Consider the following 24,238-nt stretch of genomic DNA (forward strand, 5'->3'; position numbering starts at 1 on the left):
GTTTCCTTGCAGCCTCAGGAGCTGTGAGGAAAAGTCAGCGTAAGATTCCACCTCTGGGAATTAATGTACGGGGAAGACCCGGAGCTTTCCCAGAGCGGTAAAACTCGCACCTAATTGGACATGATCCATAGCGCCGTTCAAATCTATCTACACTGTATAAATGTCTAATAGATTGTGAAGTAAATTACAGAGATTAAACAAAGTTAGCAATTCACAAAATTGGTTTCAATTTACCATAATGTGGGGAAACACTGCCCCTGATCAAGATATATACTAGACCCTTATGGTGTTTTTTTTAAGGGGGGTTCTATGCTTAAAAGTTGTAGATAATTAATACCATGTTACTTTCATATAGACACACAAAAATAAATAATTTGTTTGTTTTTATAATGGTTTTCATTATGTACATCACTGGCAGACAGATATACATTTTTTTTTCTAGTAACTGGATAGAAATTTGCTATATTTGTGGTTTATTTAATTGTATAGTTTTCATTTTGTGTCTTCATATATCAACTGTAATCCATTTTATTCACCGTGGGAATTTGCCGCAGGCTTGGGTGAGTGAAGTATTATAGTATTTGGCGGCTTCTATAACTGATATGGAGCGTGAACATCCAGACTCTTTGCTTATTGTTTTGGGAGACTTCAATAAAGTGAACCTATGTCGGGAATTGCCAAAGTATAGGCAGCATATTAAGTGTCCGACCAGGGATGCCAGTATTCTGGATCACTGTTATACCATCTTAAAGGATGCTTATCGTTCAATCCCTCGTGCTGCTTTGGGTCTTTTGGATCATTGGGCCTGATTCACTACGGATCGCAGCTGCGATTATGCATGCAGTTCAACTGCGATAGTATGCTATGCCCTTGCAGCACTACATAAGGATGCCCACTTTACTTACCACACATCCGTAATGTTTAGCAGGACTGCAAAACCATCGGTACAGTTGAGTACCATAGCAGCCTCACGCACACTTGCACAAGCTGCTAACTTCAGCGCACGCTATCAGGGCTCAGGCTGCATATGGCATCGCAGTGGATAATTTATGCACTCCCCTGCAAAGCCGTTGAAACGCACTGGCACCCCTGCATTCGCCCGACCACCCCCCTGTTACCACCACCCACAAACGGCACTACCTGTCGATCCCTCTGCGATGGGTCTGCGTAGTCACTGCATTCGCAGTCCCGATCGCAGTGGCCGGTTTGCAAGCGCGCACTGCAATGCATGCGCAGAACACAACAATCGCCCGATTACGTGCGTATTAGCAACTGCGTTCCTTACTGAATCAGGCCCATTGTTTGGTTCAATTATTACCTACTTACAGGCAGAAATTTAGACTAGTAAAGCCTGTGGTAAAGACCGTGAGGAGATGGACTAATGAAGCCAATTGGGAACTTCAGGCCTGCTTTGACTGCACCGATTGGAGTGTATTTGAGGCTGCAGCTGCTGATTTAAATGATTTTACTGATACTGTAACATCGTATATTCGGTTTTGTGAGGATTTGTGTGCACCAACAAAAACCTTCCATATTTTTAATAATGATAAGCCATGGTTTTCTGCAAAGCTTAGGCAGTTTCGTCTTGCTAAGGAGGAGGCCTACAGAGGTGGGGATAGAATCCTGTAGAATCAGGCCAGGAACACTCTGACTAGAGAGATCAGGGCGGTAAAAAGGTGTTTTGCTGACGAGCTGAAAGTTACATTTTCAGCTAATGATCCTGTGTCGGAGTGGAGAGGCCTGCAGGGTATTACCAACTACAGGAAGACATCTGCCCACTCTGTTATGAGCCAGAAATTGGCAGACAAATTGAATACTTTTTGTTGTAGGTTTGACAAGCCTGATTTGGAGTCCCTAACTACTTCTGATCATGGTGGTCAGTTATCGGGAACTTCTGGTATCTCCCCTCCATGTGGTACAGGGGTTTCACCTGTACTAAAGGTGGAGGAGTTTGAGGTGGCCAAACCGTTCAGAAGGCTGAAGTCCAGGCAAGCACCTGGCCCGGATGGTGTGTCGCCAGCTAGCCTGTAGATCTGTGCTGAACAGTTGGCCGCCATTTTTACAATGATCTTTAATAGATCTTTGGAATTGTGTGAAGTTCCGTCCTATTTTAATTGTGCTACAATTATCCCAGTGCCTAAGAAATCCTCTATCAATGGTTTAAATGATTACAGACCGGTCGCTTTGACATCTGTGGTTATGAAAACATTCGAACGATTGGTGTTGACCCATCTGAAGGACACGGCAGGCCCCTTCCTATGCAGTTTGCTTATCGAACAAATAGGTCAGTGGAGGATGCAGTCAATTTGGGGCTGCATTATATCCTACAACATCTTGATTAGCCGGGTACATATGCAACGGTCCTGTTTGTCGACTTCAGCTCAGCATTCAACACAATTGTTCCAGGAAAACTTTACCCTATACTAATTAGTTTGGGGGTTCCAGTTCCTACTTGTTCCTGGATCATTCATTTTCTGGAGAATAGGAAGCAGCAGGGGAGGCAGAGAAGGTTTACATCTACTTGTCGGCCAATCAGTACAGGGGCTCCACAGTGATGTGTCCTTTCACTTTTTTCTTTAAATACAAACGACTGCACCTCCAGAGAGCATGGTTGGGATAGCGGTTAGTATTACTGCTGCAAAGTCCTGGGCAGCACAGACGGTGTAATGGTAAGCATTACTGCCTCACAGCACTGAGGTCATGGGTTTGATTCCCACCACGACCCTACCTGTGCGGAGTTTGTATATTCTCCCTGTGCTTGCGTGGGTTTCCTCCGGGTGCTCTGGTTTTCTCCTACACTCCAAAAATATACTGGTAGGTTAATTGGCTCCCAACACAAATTAACCATAGTGTGTGTGTGTGTGCGCATGTGATAGGTAATATAGATTGTAAGCTCCACTGGGGCAGGGCCTGATGTGAATGGGCGAATATTCTCTGTAAAGCGCTGCGGAATATGTGTGCGCTATATAAATAACTGATAATAAATAAAATAATAAATAAATAAGATCATGAGCTCAATTCCTGACCAAGGGTGGTATGTATGAAGCATCGCAGTTTAATGTGATACATTCCGCCACTTACTGCATGTATAGCTGTGTTTATTAACGCTGTATGCATGTAGTTCTACACTAAAAACAGCAAAGGTCAGCTCTTCCGATAAGAACTGTCCTTTGCGGTGTGTAGATTTCTGGGCTTATGCACTGGGAGTCTGTGCATGTGCGGCCATCAGCCAGCATGTGGGCGAGCCGTGGGGTCCTATTGGATCCCTCTCTGAGAATGATGGGAAGAGAAGCCAATAAGCTACTATTAGGCAAAGCCATCTATAAATTATGTTGCCTATCTGGTACAAGCACTGGCTAGTTTCTCTTTCTGGAGCTTGTTACATATGGAAAATGCAGTGAAACCTCAGAAAACTGCAGTTTTCTGAGGTTTGACCGCATTTTAGTGATAGTACATCCCATCCCAAGTCACTATCTGTGTGAAGTTTGTATGTTCTCCCGTGTTTGGGTGGATTTCCTACAGGTGCCCAGTTTCTTCCCACACTCCAAAAACATATAAATACAGTGGGTTAATTGGCTTTCAACTAATAAAATAACCCTAGTGTGTATGTGTGTCATTGTGATAGTAGCGTTAATTCTAGCACCCTGCACATGTCACAACCCTTGCATTTTCCGCCTGGGGTGTTGATCTCTGCTCTGGTGCTTCTAGCACACTGTGGTCTGTATCTTAGCGGCTTGTTGCAACAGCTGAGTGTGCTAGAAGCACCAGAGCAGAGAGCAACACCCCAGGCAGGAAAGAGGAACTGCACAGGTTGTGACACGTGTAGGGTGCTAGAATGAACACTATGATAGGGAATATGGATTGTAAGCTACCCTGGCAACAGGGACCAATGTGAACAACTGATATGCTCTCCGCAAAGCGCTGCATAATAAATGACTGTTATTAAATAAATATATTATAGAGGGCACTTGGAGAGGATATCATTGGGTGGATTGCTATGGGTTTAGATATAGACACTCCCCTTTTTTATTTAGAAGGGGAGATCCAATTAAGCTTGAGGTTTTGGTGGAATTGTCTCTCCCATTCTATGGTACCAGGTTACCTACATAATGGCTTTTGCACTGCATGTTTAAACATACTTAGCTTACTTATTCTATCTTGTTAATGCTAAATGCGTGTGTAAACACTTCCTAATCCCATCTAAGTCCTTTCATATTGCACTCCCATTGACATGAATGTAACTATTCAGCTGCTTTGAAATGCGCCAACTTGCTGAAATAAACTGTGTTTAGGAAACACATTGCAGTGAAACATAAATTAAAGATATACGCTCGTATATATAAAACAGGTTGGGTATGGAATGCTGACGCTTGGAACCCCGTGGTTAGAATCCTGACGCCGGCAACCCAACAGGGTTAGGATGCCGACACTTTTCGGACAGTATCTTAACCCTCCCCCTCTCCCTACCCCTCCCTCCCCGGTGCCTGAATCTAATCTCTCCCCTCTAGTGCGTAAACCTAACCTCCCCGTCCCTGCATCCTTAACCTAACCATCCCCCTAGTGCCTAACCCTAACTCCCACCGCCCCCTTAACTGCAGTACTGGGATGCCGGCGCCGACATTTTGACAGGTGCTGGCATCCCGACTGTCAGGATATTGACCGCATCCCATATAAAACTGTTGCATTGGTACGATCAGACTATTGACTATAGTAAAACACTTCTTACATGCAGAATTGTATGTAGCCTTAAGCAGCAGTAAGAGGTTACTGGGGGAATTACGGATTGCTTTCTGGCTTTTCCATTTTTGTTTCTCAGTTTCCTTTTCACAGCAAGAATAACTCTGAGTTATAATGGTGAAATATATGGTACATTACCAATCAGGGGAAATTGTTCAGTCATTTTTGTAAACTATACAAAAAACCCTTTTATCTAGATTGTGTAATGTTTGTTTTGTGCAATTATTGCTAGATTTGGTAAAGTAAAACCGCATGATCCTAATACTGTTCACTGGAACATTTATTGTTAGTGGGTTGCAGGTGCTTTTTTGCTGGTTTTAAAATTGCAGCTAAATAGGCTGCTCTGCACTTAGTGTACAGAAATGTACCGTTATTGGGAAATGTTAGGAATCCGATCACACTGGGAAAAGTTTATTTGTGTTTGTTCATTTAAAAACTATCAATGGAACTGAGTTGCTACAAAATTAGTTTTACTATTAGACATAAATCATTTCCACACATACATGATTATGAAAAAATTATATCACTGTGATTGATTATGCAAATGTTAAACTACAATCTCTTTAAACACTTCATACAATTCTATAGAAGTACAGTAATCCTACATATTTATTAGAACATTTTGTTCAATTTCATTTGAAAACCAGCCATGCTGTTTGTGTCTATCGGAGTACGGTGCAATAAGGGGAAGCAGTCGGGAAGCCGATGGACGGAATCCCGACCGTCGGCTTCCCGCCTGTCTAATCCCGGCAAGGGTTAAATGACAGGCGTCGAAAATTCCCACGCCTGTCATTTTCCCTACGCCGGGAGCCCAGCACCAGGCTTACCGATCGAAGGAAAGCCGGATGTGGACAGCCGCGCGGGGGGGGGGTAGGTTTAGGGTTCCCGGGGGGGGGGGGGGGATTTAGGGTTAGGCACCCCCTCGGGAGGTTAGGTTTAGCCTAGGGGGAGGGAGGGTTAGGCACCGCAGGGGGGAGGTTAGGGTTAGGCACCACCCGGGGGACTTAGGTTGCGGCGGGGAAGGGGGGTTAGGTTTAGGTACTTAGAGGGGGGATTAGTGTTAGGCACTTGGGGGGGAGGCTAGGGTTAGGCACCCCTAAGGGAGGTTAGGGGGTAGAATAGGTTAGAACATATTTACTTTGCACGATGGGGATTTTCACCCCTGCCGGGCTCACGCTGTTGGGATTTGAACCGCCATGCGGCCGGCGGTAAATCATACTGAATGAGCAAACAGACACTCTCCCAATGCATTATCCTAACATACCTTTGCAGTGCTAATATCTGCGAGTTTGAAAGTTTTTTTTCTTTAATGATACTATAGGTTGAGTCTCCCATATTCATATAATATGGTATATTCTGAAATACAGATTTTTTTTTAGCATGACTGAGATGGTGACCTTTGTTTTTTGATGGTTCAATGTGCACAAACTTTGCTTAAGGCACAAAATTATAAATAATATTGTATAAAATTACCTTCAGGCTGTGTATAAGGTGTATATGAAACAAATGAATTTCATATATGTACACAAACGTTGTTTGAGCCACAAAATTATTGAAAATATTGTATGAAATGACCTGCAGGCTGTGTGTATAAGGTATATATAGAACATAAAAGCATTCTGTGTTTGGATTTGGGTCCCATCCCCAAGATATCTCATTATGGTATGCAATTATTCCAAAATACGGAATGTTCCAATATCCAAAATAACCCTGGTCCCAAGCATTTTGGATATGGGAGACTCCATCTGTATTGTAATCTGCACTGCACTACATCGCCTAGGCCTGTAAATATCATGTATGTTATATGATATATAGCATCTAAATTAGTAAACAAGTTTCTGGAGCCTTGTATCCAACAGCATCCTTCTGTAAATTTAGTTGAAAGAACAGCAGTCTTGAGTTTTGCATAGGTGTGGTATTGCCTACTAGCCGGTGTGTTCTTCATTGTAACACTTTAAGGTAGTCTGATTTGCAGAGGATTATTATTTATAATGATGATGATAATAGTAGTTGTTACCCAACCTTAATCTTGCAGACCTCCCATCACATCATTCAGGAAGTTTCTTTAGTGTAAGAATAAAACAAATCAATTTGTGGTAAAAGCCAACATCAGCCGTGTAAATCTAAGTGCACATTCCTGCTGTATGTACGTAACATAATGCAATAAAGCAAGGAAAAGAGTGGGTACACGTCATACTTACCGACATTTTGGCAGCCCCCTCCAGGAGGGGTTTGCCTGGTCGGTGCAGCATGGAGGGTGGGGGCGGTTTAAGTAGGCAAAGCGGGCCGATGCAATCGTGTCATCACTGCCCCTCCCCCACTCTATAATACCTATATCACCGGGATTATAAAGCAGGGCCGGGGCTGTGATGAGGTCATTCAACGTGAATCACGTCATTGCACCCTCGGGACATCCACTTTTGCGGCGGGGTCGCAGGTGACGAGCTGCCATTCTGGGGGACTTGCCTACTCTTGCGGGGTGCCAGGACCAGCACCCGATTTTTGGGAGGCTCCCAGCAGTCCCGGGAGAGTGGGCATGTATGATGCACGTACATAATAATGCTCAGTAGAATTCAGAGTCTTGAGTGCTAGAGAATAATGGATGGGCAGGGCTTTTAAAAATAGGAAAGGTGGTAAGGGTTTCAAGTGTGGTAAGTGACCTTAGAAAGATAAGTGACAGACCTGATATCCACAGGTGGTGTATTTGCAGAATTGAGCATTGTAGAATTCATCGTTTTGACATGTATGACCTCTAGTGGCTGCAGAGCTAAGTGCAGTTGGGAGATCATGTAGTGCAGACCAGGACACATTTAGTTTATTAACATTTATATAGCGCCACCTGTTCTGTTGTGTTTATAGTTGGTTACAAAACAGTAATAAAAGTAGACTCTGTAATAGCAGGCAGGCAAAGCGGTAAAAGGGCCCTGTTTGCAAGCTTACAATCTATAGAATCGCTGCTCTCCAGGTGTGAAAGTACAAGACCCAGCAAACCCCGCCAGCTTGCAGAGCATGCTGGGGCTTGTATTATCACAGCAGCTGGGAGCATATTGTCCAGGCTTGTTATAAGGCTACTGGAGCTGTGTTGGTTTCTAACTCTGGAAGTAAGTTAAGAAACACACGATGTGCACTGCAAAACACAGGTGTGCTTGTGTGGTCCGCCCATGGCACATCATGTATGCATGCCAACTCTCCATACTCGGGAGATGCTTCTGCCAACTGGAAGTTTATTCTGTTTATTCAGATTTATGCCTTCAATTTATCATGTGAGGGTGCAGTTACATGGTAACAGTCTTCATTATACTGTATGTAACACATTTTTACGTTTGAAGCTTTTTATTAGATTACTCGGCATGAACCTGGAAATGGTCTTCTCACCATTACATGTATAGGATGATACCTGAATACTGCCATCTCTAATATGGGTCCAAGTTATTTTTGTAAAGAGGAAATGCCGCGATCCCTCCCCTCACGCTGAGTAGTAGATATGTGGGCTTTTTCCCTTTATACTTCCACCAATGATGATCTCCTCTATAGCTAATGATATTTATTACATTTTTACATTTATTTTCCGGCATTTGTAAGATATCTCTACACAGCACGGAACCACCTTACAAATATGCCCTCTCCACCTGTTATACTGATTGTAATAACCTCACTTCCATAAGACCATCTATTTTCTGCAGTGTCCATAAAACATGCGCTGGTGTACCTGCCTCTTACTCTGCTAGGAAAGCCATCACTGTCTAAGCCAATGCTCTGCGGCAAACCCATGCTCCTTAGCGGAATTCTAAACCCACCTAAACAAATTGTGGCACACAGCGGGTCCCATGCTGGTTTTGCACTGCACAGCGGACATTTTCTGTTTCCTAGCTCACCTCCGCTGGTGTGTAGTGTTGTCTTCTGCTGTCTGTTTCATTACAACGGTTCTATTATGTTTCACATTCTTGAATACCAGAAAAACTAGAACATTGATCTCATGATATAGGATCTTGGTGATAGGGAAGAAATTGTGTTATTTTTCCTGGTTTTACTTTGGAAAACATCCACCCTATTTATTCTTTGCAGAATCTCCCGGAGCCTCAAACTTGCGCATATCTCGAATGGACAAGACATCGGGTTCTGTAAAAGGAGGGGATGAGGTGTACCTTCTCTGTGATAAAGTGCAGAAAGGTTTGTTATTATACGTGGCATTTCTTTTGTGTTTAAATCAACCTTTACATATGTGTGACACTTGACCTGTGGTTAAAGACCGGAGCTCAGAGCTTCCTGCTCACAAATGCTGCGATCCCTCCCCTCACCCTGAGTAGTAGATAGGTGGGCTTTTTCCCTTTATGCAAGATATCTGAATTCTTGACTAGGAGACACTAAGGAGCCAAGCGACATTTTATTAGTTATTCATTCTGGGAAAACTAAGATAGGTGTTTACTCCTCAAAGTTTGTTTCTTTGCTAATGTAATAAAGCACTTTCCCTCATGTACTTGTGTTTACCATCATGTGCTTTTATAAAAACAAGTGGAAGTGTAGATCCAGAATGGTGCAATGTGTTATGGGGGCTGGTAGTTGTCCTCGTACAGTCTGTGTTACATGGTATCCTCCTGTCTCCTGCAGATGACATAGAAGTGAGATTTTATGAAGATGATGAAAACGGTTGGCAGGCTTTAGGGAACTTTGCACCAACTGATGTTCACAAGCAGGTATTTTTAATTGTAATTCACTGCCCGTACTGTAACCAGTTATGCAGCAGAGGAGTCCGTGCAGGATAAGATGCTGATGTATTTATGTGTATCCTTACCTGTAGTTATAGACAAATAGAACATATGAAAGTATCACCTGTGTACTTGTATGTAATTTTGCCGTGTTCTGGACATGTAAACATAAAACGGAAGCTGGTCAAATCAATTTGGCAATACTCCTCAAGTGCATGAAGGGGAGGGGTCATACTAAACAGAAAGGGGAGTATCCCCTAGATATCCCCAGCGCACTAAATTGTACCTGCAACAATACATGAAAACTATATGGTAATAGAGATTCAGAGATATTTGTTGCATGCATGTATAAGTACATGGTAAGCTGCCAGGCCACTTCACGGCTTCTCTGATACTGGCAGTCCCTACTCTGCATGATAACAGTGCCCACTCTGGGCCATGTAATTATCTGTTGTAAGGCCTCATGATAAAGGCACATACAGAAGTACATCCATATTGAGAGCCAGCTTACCTGGGAGTCACCCCTGGGAACTCCAGCTAGCACTACAAGAGCCAGCATGCCCTCCAAATGCTGGTTCATACATGCCTCTCACAACAGCAAACATAAAACGGAAGTTGCTCAAATCAATTTGGCAATTCTTCAAGTGCATGAAGGGGAGGGGTCATACTAAACAGAAAGGGGAGTATCAGACTAAAGTGGAGCTGTATGAAACCTTCAACAGAGATAGAGAGGGCTAATAGTGATATTTATCTAGCACAGTCTATAAAATGATTGTTAGAAATTGATTGGTAGCTATAGGCAACTTCTCCATTTTATCTATCTCGATGGTTGGATACATCTCCCACTAAGACAGAGCTGTCCAGCTAGATTTTTTAGTTTGTGCCCCCCAAATACCCTGAAAAAGTAATACCTAATTCAGAGGTGGAGGCTCGTGCCGCCGCAGTTGCCTTCTTTTTAGGAGTCGCAGCAGCGGTAATATACAAATGTTAGTTTCAGCTTTCCCCTTGTGTATTAGTGTGCCCCGGACTGTGCAAGCCCTGAGACGCCCACTTTCAATGCCCATGGACGGTGCAACTCCGCCATTGGTTTACCATCGACGCTTGCACCAGCTTATGGCTGGCGCAGTGCCTCCTTCTGAACTCCGGCTAAACATGGCCTCTGTGGCTGCGGCTCTGCATTTGGAAATGCAGGTGCGTTCACTGACACACCTGTGACACTCCCATAACACGCCCAATGAGACCACCTTTTTTTTTTTTTGCGTTCACTACAGGCCACTTTCTAGACATTGCCCAGGAACACCTATGAGTTTGCCTTGCAGGTTCAATGCTAGGGCCTCCGTATGCCATAGCGGACTCAGCGCACACTCAGGGGAATGCATATGCCATTGGGGTTTTCAGGACTTTTCATACATGCACAATAGCGAATAGTTGCTAACTACACAAACATCAGCATTCCGTCCTCCTCTGATTCAGGACATCATTCTTTCTTCGTAGTATTCAGCACATAAACCCTGTTACAGTAGATATCAAAATATAGGTGGACAACAACGGATTATGGATTAGGAGAGTATCTGTGAGATCCTGAGTAAATGTGAAATGCGTTGTGCTAATAGTGTGATGGAGTTAGACTGATCTGATCTCCCCTTTGATTCAGTATGCCATTGTTTTCCGGACACCTCCATACCACCGGCAGAAAATTGACCATCCAGTCACTGTGTTCTTACAGCTGAAGCGCAAGCATGGTGGAGATGTCAGCGACTCTAAACAGTTCATCTATTACCCGTTGGAGCAAGGTAACAAAATATGGGCTGTCTGGTATCAATGCTTTTGGGCACAGGAACAATAATACCATCTGGATGTTATTGTTTTTTTCTCTGGTAACGTTTCTTGTTCTATAGACAAAGAAGAAGTGGAAAGGAAGAGGAGGAAAGACCTTCCATCATTAAACCATTCCTACGGAGGTGGAGCACCCATGGGGGGTGGCGGAGGAGGATCTGGTGGCTTTGGGCATGGAGGTGGTAAGTGTGCTTTGTTCATCTAATTGATATTATGCAGTTGGTCATCATATGGCTTTTAGGGGTAGTCGTCTACTACTCCTCAATGATGATGGCGGTGGCAGATAATCAAGGAGTACTGTACATTGGTATGACGTGTTAGTTATTTTTTTTCCTATTATGTTTAAACCAAAATAACTATTTTATTTATTATGGTGCCTAAGCAAATTATTATATGTATACTTTTTGCCTTTGGGTGTCTTTTATTTATTATTATTTTAATCATTATTATTATTATCTTTTATTTATATGGCGCCACAAAGGTTCCGCAGAGCTTACACAGTACATAAATGAGCACACAAGAAAAAGAGTTATTAACACTACAAAACAATGCCCAACAAGGACTTGGATTATAAAGATAGCTGCATAACACAAGCAGCAGGGCGTCAGCAACCAAGTGTTAGGTGCCAATTGGGGAGTTATGCTGCCCATCCACTTGGCGATTAAACCTAGCGATGGAGCGATAACGACGGTCGTTATCGCTCCATCGCTTTGTAATCGCCCGCAAATCGGGCAGCAAAAGGTTAAGAACGACCAGCAATGCGCGCACCAGCTTGTCGTTTTTAACATGAATCATCGCCCGAACATGACGGTCAACCTGACGACCGCCGTCAGGTTGCCATGTTCGGGGATGAATGATCTGCATACACTGAACGTCTGAACGTTCATGAACAGTGTATGAAGTTCACCCCGCGGGAGACGACGACGGCGTCGTAATCGTGCCGTCGTCTCCCGCATCGTTAAGTGGATGGGCAGCTTTAGGAGTACATGATAGTATAAGTAGGGGAAGGAGTAGCACGCGAGGGACGAGAGGGCTCTGCTCGCGAGAGCTTACATTCTAAAGGGGAGGGGCAGACAGACAGGGGTGACACAGATTGGGTAGATAGTGAGGAAGGAGCAGTGGGTTAGGATATTAGCAGCGGGATGTGTGTGTTTATCTCTATAACAAAAAAATAGATTTTATTTATGTGTTATTTACATAAGAAATGTACAAAATAAAGTTGTTGTACCTTAATTTTTGTCAGTTACATTATAGCATCTAAATACATCCAGCTAAAAATGCCATCCTAAGAGTGGATACTTTTGTCCCAGCTGCTGGGAGCTATGCCATGCTCCTGTGAGCAATTTTTCAAAGCTGTGCTATTGGAAACAAGGTAGCAGCATCTGATGGGAACAGTTGTGGCAAATTACCTGTATTTGAGAGATCGAGAGAAGTCACATTAGTCTTTGCATGATGTGCATATGGCAAATAAGATCTCCGGAGTAACTCCGTCTTAATTATCAAATTGTAGGTTCACTTATAATCTAACACTGACTATTGCAGCCTATGGCTATGCAGCCTAACTGATCACTAATAATCATGTTACATTGTTTAGAATTATGCAGATGGAATTGGGCAAAAATGGTAAGAATAATACAGTAATTAATTATACTGCTTGTTATTTTTTTCTCCTATAAATATTGTACCCCAAGAAATATGTCCTGCAATGGTTTCTCTATTTCTCATGTGATACTGTAACTTGATCATAGTTTATGGAAAGTTATGGAGACTATACATGAGGGTGGGTTTTACCTTTGTTGTTTTATATTAGTGTATCCCAGTGTATTAGAATAGTTTATGGGGACATAGTATATGTATATTAATGTTTATAACACTTGTCTTTTGTAATTAGATTCGAAACAGTGAGATTTAAACGTATTATTCTTTATTTAATTTTTGCTTACTAGTAAGACCTAATGATGGTCTTGTCAGAGCCCCCCCAGCTCTCATTCTTGCAGGGGTGGGGTTTACCGGTGATCAACGAGATTCTTGTATGGAAGTGCCATATCTTTGCATATTGTGGACTCTCTGGAATCCTGGACTGCCATGCTGTAATGGTGGCCGCGAATAGAGCCAGACCTGTGCACTGTAAAGCTATGGTGCATGCGTGGTCATAGACCAAATGATACCTTGCAACTCATTCCCAATGCACCAAGAAACCTCTTTCTCCTTTATTCCCCCTTTCATTAGGTAACAATATGAATTACCCATATGGAGAAGTGTATTCTGCTTTTCACACACACTACCCAGGTGGGGGATATATGATGAAGGGTTACTCAGCAGCTCCATCGTCTGAAACTACACCGCAGTTAGCAAACCTTAAGAAAGAAGAAGAGACCTCTGTCAGCCCCACACAGGAAAATCCATCATCGAAGCAGAGTCCAGCTCCACATACACAGGCTGAGCACCAAGGTAATGGGACAACACTAGTGTTATGTTAATTCATGATGGCACTTGAGTCTGCTATGACTCATTAACTTTATTAATTTTTTTCTAGCTATTTATAATACATATAAACAATTTGCATGTTTTAAAATGAATCGAGTTACGCCCCATATTTGATTATCATTATTATTGAGCAACCAATCACATTGCATGCAATAGGGAGATTTACTATGGTTATCCCATCACAGCTCGCATGTACAGTATGAGAATGCTGTCCTTGGCTCAACGCACATCTAAGGCCTTAATGGACTATGCAGTATCCGCAGACCCTCGCATCTTGCTGGCTGTGCAGAGACCTCTGGCCGCTACTCAGGATGAGAATGGAGACACGTAAGAGTTTGATTTATTATTGAACCATGTATGTGTGACAACATTGTGATGACTATGGGAACTTTTACATATACATTTGTAGATATTACAGTACGGTATCTTAAATGTAACCATAATAGCTAATCGACAGCAATGAACTTATACAATAATATTTCCCTGTAGCCGTGAGATTCAAATAGTACTATAGAGTTTATTTGATTTGGAGTTAGTCTGAAAACTACATATGCTGTGACGTACAGTAGTTGACTCAGACACTGTAGACACTATTTAAAACCTTTTCTCATGAAACTGAAATGTCTGTGAATTGAGGATTGTTAGATGATGATATGGACCTAGGCTCCTAGAATAGAGTATATCTCCAGTTGTGCCACTGGTCAATCTTCACCTGCAGGAATTACAATATCTGATTGGGAAACACTGACCTTGAGGACTCTAATTAGAATAGGTTAGGGAAGATGTAGATAAATTTGGTTGCAAGCGAGAATGAATTTGCCTAATACACAGGATGTGAAGCCCCTGACGTTGCCTATCCTTGGCCGAATCGCTCATAGTGTGACCCCGGCTGTACATTACATCTCTCCCCAGGCCACTCCATCTTGCTATCATACATGGTCAGACATCCGTCATTCAGCAGCTGGTAGAAGTTGTCAGGAGCGTCCCAAATCAACAAATCCTCAACATATGTAACAACCTCCACCAGGTAATTAGTCACTTGCTTCTCATGTAGTGTTACAATCTGTTTCATCACTGCAGTTTTCTAGAGCACCAGTTACCTGTTACACAGATAATACAGACAGCTTACACTGTTCTCTTACACTTCACATCCTCATTAGGATTCTCAAATAGCTTTATTCAGTTTTCATAGAGTTATACATTTGGCAGCCTTTAACATGCAGGTGGACAGTAGGATGATCAATAAGGAAAGTTTTACAGCACTGACCTCACCCAGCATCCTCGGCTGGAAGTGTATTCCTGTAGTTATAGTAGCTGAATGCTGAGCTGAAGTGAATAGATAAGCCGAGCTAATACTAATTGGAGAACTGCTGTGGCTCTGTGGCTTTCACCACATAGATAACTTCTAGTTATATCACAAACTTAACATGCTTTAAAATAAGGGTACCTATACATGCAAGCCACTAAGGAACAAAACACACACAACATAAATGTATTTACATGCTGCTTTCATCAAAGCATAGATGGTTTTGTTTGGGTATTTTTCTGTTCCTGTGCATGTGTATTTTGAACTAACTACATTTGTGTTGGTTTACTTATGTCCTGTGTTCTCCTACATAGACTCCGCTACACCTTGGTGTGATCACTAAACAGTACCAGACAGTTACCAGTCTGCTAAGAGCTGGAGCAGACCCCACTATCCTTGACCGCTATGGGAACTCGGTGCTGCACTTGGCTGTACAAGGTGGAGATGATAGAATGCTGCAGGTTATCTTGGAACATCCCTACGCTGGATACAAAAATCTTCTCAACACACCAGACTACCATGGTAAGTGCTATGGCCAGGAGCACTGTCAGGCTGTCCACACTGCTTGAACTCCTTTGTGATTTCTTGTTTTACTTTTTTATTTGTACTGCAAATTGGACATATGGAGAAACCCAATACTAAATAAGCTATGTTGTGTTCTTTAAGCTTCAGGGTATGTGCATTGAGTGATTTGATATCTGGAAATGTAAAGAGGTAGTACACACCTCCATACTGCTACAAAGAAATGCTACAGAGGCATTGAAACGAGGCACGTTTAGGAGGCACGTGTTTGCTTGTGTTCCTAGGTGCACTGTCCTCACATTTATGATTGGGAAGTGTGACCAGGTTGACTTACTCTGTAGCTAATACAGAATGGGGAATCACTCTATTCCTGAGCAACCACTTCTAGGATATAGGCATTCCACTCACCATCAGTAACCGCCTGTCACTGGCTCCTCCTACTGTGTCCATAAGAGTTTTAAGTCAGTCCTACATCGGCACCTGGAACCTCTTACCTCTGGGTGTGTGTGGTCATGCTGCTGCAACACCTCCTGGTTGGGGGAGACTGCTATTTCCCCACTGGCTATGGGCCAGTCTGCACTTGGTAGAGGGCAAATGGCAAACTTGGAGACACTGGGGCAATTATATGCTTATTCAGTTCTACACACATAGGACACCCCATTTGTATGCACTTTAAAGAAAGTGCTATATGGTTAATATTAAGCCTTTGCTGATTACAAAATAATTAACATGTCATTTCCTATGTCAGAATGAAATCAAATACATTAACTATAGATTTCTGTAATTGGCACACAGCACCACGCCTTTGGCGCTGCAGCAATAGACATGAATGATTGCTGCGTGACAGTGACACCTTTTAAATATAACACGCTATTAACATTGCGCACATTTAAAAATACTTTGCATAATAATATCTATATGTTTTTTTCTAATCTGTCAGCCTATGACTTTCCCTTTCCCTTCTATGGATTCCACAAGAAGGGCTGGCCAGCTAACAAACAGACCCTGTCTAGATGGCTTCGCATGACTATCTCACAGGCTTACACTCAGACGGGCCTTCCTGTGCCATCTACCATCTCTGCTCATTCCACTCACTCTGTGGGACCCTCGTGGGCAGCTCGCCGTGGCGCCTCAGCTGAACAGCTTTGTAAGGCGACCACGTGGTCTTCTGTCCACACCTTTTCTTGTGTATTATGCCTTCGATACCTTTGCCTTTCAGGATGCTTCATTTGGACGCAGGATACTCCTCTCAGCGCAATACTCCTCTCAGCTCAGTATAGCTGTGGGACATCCCCGTGGTATCCCTGTGGATCCCTATGGACTCTGAAGAAAAAAATGAGAGTTATTGTAAAACTAACCTTTTGTTAACTCTCTCTTTCTTCGAAATCCATAGGGTCCACAGGGCGCCCGCCCTGACTTCTCTGCGTTGGGTTTCCTGGTCAATGGTTTCCCGTCTCCTTGATGTGAGAGTGTGATTCTTCTGTGTACCAGTCTTCCCTCTCTCCTCTCCTCCTCCTGCTTTGGGCTTGTTAACAAACTGATTTACCTCAGGCTCAGGGGTGGGTTTAGGGGGCAGGGACCGTTGCATCCCTGCAGTTGAAAGCTTAACTGTTTGGTGTCCGGTCCTTATCCACCACCTACACCCCATGGTATCCCTTTGGACCCTATGGAATTTGAAGAAAGAGTTATCATAGGTAAGTTTTACCATAACTCTCATTATTCAGTAAACATTAAGTGCATAGGACCTCATTTAGAAATGAGTTTTATCATTCACAACGAGTGATAAAACTCGTTGTGTATGATAATGGTGCTCCAGCCAATCGGCTCCCAACTGTCATCTGTTTAAAAAAGTGACAGTTGGGAGCTATTGGCTGGAGCACCATTATCATACACAACGAGTTTTAACACTCTCTGTGAGTGATACTCGTTAATAAATGGGGCCCGTAGTGCCTTGATTGTACTGCAGTAGGAAAGGTTTTGCAGGGGTGGCCATCTTTTCTGGATGGTTCTAGTCCCTGGCAGGAGGGGATTAAAAAAAACAACAAGTGACAATATTTGGGAATTTAAAGTAAAACCACTTTTTAAACTGAATTTTCCTTCACATACCTCCCAATATGTAACCTTGGTGGTCCCTCATATACCATTTACATGATTATGTTTATGTTAGTTTATCATGGTAAAGTAATGTGTCCTATCATATTTAGGGATATCTCTGCCTGTTACAGGGGTAAAATAGAAAGAAGTGACCTGTGGTGTAACAGGTTGGTGGTGGCAGGTGGCATTGGGTCTGTAAGTGAGGAAACATGTTACATGGCAGAGCGCAGCTGGTGCGAAGAAGGGGCTTATGCTAGCCGTACACTAGCGCGATTTCAGGCCGATTGCACGATATTAGACGCATCGTACGATGCATTGTGTGGAAATCGTGTAGTATTTAGGTAGGAATATGATCCGATGCGCGCTCCCGCCACTGTTCTATCGTATTTTATGATCAGACGTGCAGCCCATATTATCTATCGTAATCATATGTAGATCGTGTATTTGCGCATGCGATGCATCGTGCTTCCGAGCGGCGTCGTTTAAATCTGTTATGATCGCATGTTTGTGGTGAGGCACATGATCGATCGTATCACAACAAGTTGTGTAGGGGCGAGTGATCTTACGTGAGATCGTATGTACAGCGCGTGTCAAAAAAGCACCAAATCGTGCGGCCGGGGAGCTGCCAGGGAGTTGAAGGGAAAACATATGATGAATCGCATCTGATGCTGGTCGTACTAGTGCATGGCATGCTTTAGACTATGGGCACTGACAAGCCGTGACAGTTGGCTTTCACTGATTGCAAAAACGTTGCTGTGTACAATGTAAAGCTGCACAGATATAACGCAGGGATGGAAAGCAGTAGCCTATTGCTTACTACGGAACATGCAGTGTAATGCTAATTGTACTTCTCCTCTCGCCTGCCCGTGGTGGTACTTATGATTTATGCCATGTATACTTGATAAGCTTTAATGGCATATCTGTTTTGTGCAGGTTTGTACCCAGTACACTGGGCAGTGAAGGTGAAAAATGACAGATGTTTGGAGCGTCTAGTGATAAGTGGAGCAGATGTGAACGCTGTGGAGCGCAAGAGTGGAAGATCCCCGCTACATATTGCTGTGGAAATGGACAATCTGAATATGGCAATTTTTCTAGTCAAGAAAGTAAGAGAAATAATGCATCACTTGCAGTGTCTGTCTGTAACTCTATAACATAAACAGCAAACACTATATATAGCGGTACCTTCAGCCTCAACAATCTGCCCGTAGGGTCAGTACAGCGAATACCTGACCTGTTAATGGTCTACATAGCAGAAATCTATGCTTATGATTAGGGCTGTATGTGTATGCAGACATGGCCTGAGAACGTGTGGTTATTCTGCCACTTCTAACATGACTGAGTTCATTCTGTGGCCCAAATGTCATAGGCTCCAATTTGCTGGCCCCGGCGATATTGCCTCTAGATTTAAATCGCAATTAATTTTAAGGCAGAACCAGGTTTTGTTTTGTTTTTTGCCTTAAAACTACCTGCTGCTCTAATGACCTAGTGACTCTATCGCTGGACCAGCAAATCAAAGCCTATTACATTTGGGCCTGTATGTCCAATAAATGAGGATTGTCCTTCCCCTCCATTTGTAGCATCTGGGATTGCTGGCAGTATAGATTATACTCTCCCTGGTCTTTATTTGTTGCTCTGTAGTCCTCTTTCCAGTCATAATAATGATGTATATTTATCCTTAGCTGGGAGCAGATGCCAACGCTCAGACGTTTGCAGGAAATACACCACTACATCTGGCTGCCAGCCTTGGGTCTCCAGTACTGACCAAGATGCTCATCAATGAAGGTGCTTAGCTTTTATTTTGTATGCTCTTTCTCCTTGTGCTATACACAGTGTATTGCTATAATCACCATATGCTCTCCCCTACCCCATGTACTATATACAGTGTATTGCTATAATCACCATATGCTCTCCCCTACCCCATGTGCTGTATACAGTGTATTGCTATAGCGTCACCTTGTACACTCACTTTCCCCATGTACTATATACAGTGTATTGTTATAGCGTCACCTTGTACTCTCCCATTCCCCATGTGCTATATACAGTGTATTGCTATAGCGTCATCTTGTACTCTCCCATTCCCCATGTGCTATATACAGTGTATTGCTATAGCGTCACCTTGTACACTCACTTTCCCCATGTACTATATACAGTGTATTGCTATAGCGTCATCTTGTACTCTCCCATTCCCCATGTGCTATATACAGTGTATTGCTATAATCACCATATGCTCTCCCCTACCCCATGTGCTGTATACAGTGTATTGCTATAGCGTCACCTTGTACACTCACTTTCCCCATGTACTATATACAGTGTATTGTTATAGCGTCACCTTGTACTCTCCCATTCCCCATGTGCTATATACAGTGTATTGTTATAGCGTCATCTTGTACTCTCCCATTCCCCATGTGCTATATACAGTGTATTGCTATAGCGTCACCTTGTACTCTCCCATTCCCAATGTGCTATATACAGTGTATTGCTATAGCGTCACCTTGTACTCTCCCATTCCCCATGTGCTATATACAGTGTATTGCTATAGCGTCACCTTGTACTCTCCCATTCCCCATGTGCTATATACAGTGTATTGCTATAGCGTCACCTTGTACTCTCCCATTCCCCATGTGCTATATACAGCGTATTGCTATAGTCACCTTGTACTCTCCCATTCCCCATGTGCTATATACAGCGTATTCCTCCTAAAGAGTATCACTTTGTACTCTCTCTTTCCCCATGTACTATATACAGCGTTTTCCTAGAGAGTGTCACTTTTGTATGACTTGTGCAGTTAGCTAATGCAATACATGGATAATGACTTATTTAGGCATAAAATAATATTTTGTGCTATTGAAAGTCTATTGATAAAGGACATTCACCACTGCAGAGTATGGGATGCAGAACACAGCTATCTTTTTACAGTATAATTCTGCTTTAAATGGTTTCTACAGAACTCAGAAAGTAACTATCTACTATGCTGTGGTCAGTACATGGGGAAGCTGCCCCGTGTGTCCTGGTGATACGTGTAGTATGTTATACTACCCAGAAGCTGTGCTGATGTCATCCTTCAAATCAGTGTTTTTGCAGCATACGGCGCAAGACAGTTGGCGTCACAGGTAGCGATTCCTACTTTTCTCTACGTTTTGTGTCATATTCGCATCGTAGCCACATTCAAAGCCACTTTCAGTGTACCAGACACACCTTGTGTTGCAAAGGAATTGGTATAATTTTGTGCATAAGGTCCCAAGTTAAACACAAAGATACGTGGCAGAAGGCATGGTGCGGCTGCTCGTATCGCGACTCTGTATTTGGCCTTCCGGGATTTGAGCAAAGGCGCATGTGGACACATCAGTATGACAGTGCAGGGCTCATAGCATGGGGTGAGATCTGAGCAAACTCTATGAAGGTATCTGGGCATTTATAGACTTTGCTGCATAGTTCTATAGTCTTCACTGTCTGAATTGTGTCCAGGTTTGTAAGAGACACTTTGCAGGTACATTAGTGTTTTTTTAAAAAGAGCTGTGCTCCATATTTTTGGTATGTTGGTAGAAATGTTACTGTAAAATCCTGCAGCCACTGTGGGCATCGGGTCGTGGCATCGGGTGGTCTTCATTTTAACCGATTTCCTTGTAATTGTCAGGAGCAAATGTTCTGCTACAAAATGATGAGCCTGTGCATGCAACCGCATCGACTGATAGTGATGATACAGACAGTGACTCAGATGTGCAAATGGATACCGACTCTGACCAGCAGAGGGACACGGACTCCGAAGACAGTGAAGCCATAGACACAGATCAGGGGAACAGAACGATACACTGTGGTGTTAAGAGACGGTATCCTGGACACACACCGCTGGACTTAACCCAAAGTCAAAAGGTAAGAACTGCATTTGGTCTATGGAATGTCATTTATTTGGAAATGTTATTTGTGAAAGGTAATATAAGGTAAAATGGAATATACATTACATTTCCAGATTTAAATACCCAGTTAAAGTTCATAAGATTTCACTAAAACAAAAACATAATTAGTAAAGTTAGTAGGAATAGAAATACCTTTAATGCCATATTCATAGAATACAATCAGCATTATTAACCAGGCCAGTGTCATCTGAATAGTGGATGTAAATGACCATTTCATCTTTACATAATATCTGTCATTATTATAAACAACGGTTACTTATATAGTGCTGGCATATTCCATTGTGCTTTACACTTGGGGTAATAGAATACAGCTAATACAGTTCTAGTGGAGAACGTGCACTCACATGGCAGGTCTGTGTACTGTGATTGTGGTGATAATAAACCCCACACCTTGTCATACACTGCAGCCATTACATCCGCAGTACATAGGATGTGTCTGTCCTGGGACGGCACCACTGCTCACAGCACAGGTACATCAGCTCCTCTGTGACTCCTGACAGCTGACACCTGCAGAGAAGCTAATGCCGATAGGAGCAAGCAATGCGGGAGGCAGGACATACAGACTCTATTACACATATCAGCCACACTATTACTCTACAGGGGGTCATGCATAGAAATTACAATTCACTCATGTTAACGTATATGTATGTGTGGACCTCATATGTTTAATTTGAGCTATTTGTTTGAAAGATAACTTATCCTTTAATATCATATTTGACTCTAAAATACAGACATATAGGTAGATCATTCAAGGCGATTTTAATACAAAATGATTAGCATTAACTTTCGGTTTTGCCAAATCTGACCTAGTGAGATCACAGCTGCAATGTTCATTTTACATTTGTCTGTTTGGCATTTTAGACCAGATCTGACACCTGTAACACAAGTCCATTAGCAGGAGTAAGCGTGGCCATATGCCGCACTCACAGCACCACTGGACTCGTGGAGTCTTGTTTGCAGCCTCATATGGCTACGTACGAGGATCCACAAGCCTGCGGAGAGATCAGGCTGCGAGGGGGCTAATTGAGTTGAATTCTTTTTAATATATTAACGTCCTAATGACTAATAATATTGCCAAAACATTTTCTTACCGTAGGGTAGGAAGTGTACTGTCTCTTTCTCCCATTGCTGTCTACAGTGACTGCTATTTAATAATACCATAATGGTTGTACTGTCACCTTTAAGAAGAACACAAATGCCCAGTACAGGCTTAGGGTCAGTCTGTTGCTCTGCAGCTGTTGGAATTACAACCCTTTGGCTTACAGTATGTGGCATGCTGTACCTGCAGTTCCACAATAGCTGAGGAAACACAGTGTAGGGTACATCCATTGTACAATGTGTACAACTTTACTTATATATCACAACAGTGACACTTTCCCACATAATGTCAGTGTGTTATACTCCACATTGAGCTTCGAGCCCTCGGAGCTAATTGATGTATGCTGTGATAGCTTGTTTGTAACTGTTCCCTACACCCTGTCTGCTGCATGACGCAGGTCTGTCTTATGCAATCTGTCCTTTGGATGAAGCACACAGCTCTGAGAGAGAGTGACCACTTCATAGTCTTATCACAGCTGTAGCTCTGAAACAAATTGTCATGTGTGATAAATGCACCATACAATCATGGACCCCTGTTGATCTCTTGCAAAGCAAGTTTAGAAGATATAAATCCTTTTGGCCAAATAAAATAATGAAATTGGTAAAGATACTTAGAATCAAATGCACATTGTATTGCTTTCCCAGCAAAGAATGCTAAGGAAGTCCATATCTATGCTTAGAAGGAGATTCAGTTTGTCCATGCGGTTGAGCACATTGCAGGTAATATGGGAAGAAAATGTTCCCCGAGCGAGATTATCCTTCTCGGATAATCTGCGTTATATTGGCGCAAGATGTACAGACTGAACCTTGCAGCTAATTAAACCTCCCTAGCCAGTGATGGGCCTGACTGCAATGACTATTTCAAGGAAAAATGACACTAGATGAGGAGTTTTAAACATCATAGTTTGGTAAGAGATAATTTACTATTGCACTAAAAGTACAATGGGTAAAATTCACAAAATTAATACTAAATTTATTTTTACATAGTTTTTTTAAAATTACCGTTTTCATAGACATTGTAAACCTTTCTGAGTTTGGTGTAATGTCACATTAAACATGGACTATTAATGCTTTTATAGTACCAATATGCAGAGACATTAATTACAAATATTAACAGTTCAATTTGGGAGCTGTGCAAAATTCTGTCCAGACGAAGGAGAGACTGAATCTGCGATACTTCCAGTTGTGTTACCATAAATGATATGTAATATTCTTATTCTTCATAGTTTCTCCTGAAACGTTTTTGTGTCTTTCAGGTACGGGATATCTTGTCTAAGCACACGGCTGTCAGCACCCAATGTACGTCAGCAATACAAGAGCCAGGTAATGTCTGACATATGCTACAGCTTCCTGTGTCTCACTCTGCTCCCCAATACTGCTTCCCATGTCTCACTCTGCTCCTCAATACTGCTTCCCATGTCTCAGTCTGCTCCCCAATACTGCTTCCCATGTCTCACTCTGCTCCCCAATACTGCTTCCCGTGTCTCACTCTGCTCCCCAATACTGCTTCCAGTGTCTCACTCTGCTCCCCAATACTG

General features: G+C 42.7%; 1 protein-coding gene across 1 annotated transcript in view; it reads left to right on the forward strand.

Moving 5' to 3' along the window:
• The window catches only part of NFKB2 (nuclear factor kappa B subunit 2), a 60,495-nt gene that overhangs the window by 27,105 nt on the left and 9,152 nt on the right, over window positions 1–24,238 (forward strand). Inside the window, 12 exon segments of the mRNA XM_088475624.1 lie at window positions 8,803–8,907; window positions 9,346–9,431; window positions 11,098–11,236; window positions 11,342–11,461; window positions 13,509–13,730; window positions 13,952–14,093; window positions 14,679–14,793; window positions 15,387–15,594; window positions 18,622–18,791; window positions 19,368–19,470; window positions 21,323–21,558; window positions 23,957–24,023. Coding sequence (XP_088331750.1) covers window positions 8,803–8,907; window positions 9,346–9,431; window positions 11,098–11,236; window positions 11,342–11,461; window positions 13,509–13,730; window positions 13,952–14,093; window positions 14,679–14,793; window positions 15,387–15,594; window positions 18,622–18,791; window positions 19,368–19,470; window positions 21,323–21,558; window positions 23,957–24,023 — 1,713 coding nt within the window.

The sequence above is a fragment of the Taudactylus pleione genome, unplaced genomic scaffold (assembly GCF_031769625.1).
Source record: "Taudactylus pleione unplaced genomic scaffold, aTauple2 ptg000016l, whole genome shotgun sequence".
Lineage (NCBI taxonomy): Eukaryota > Metazoa > Chordata > Amphibia > Anura > Myobatrachidae > Taudactylus > Taudactylus pleione.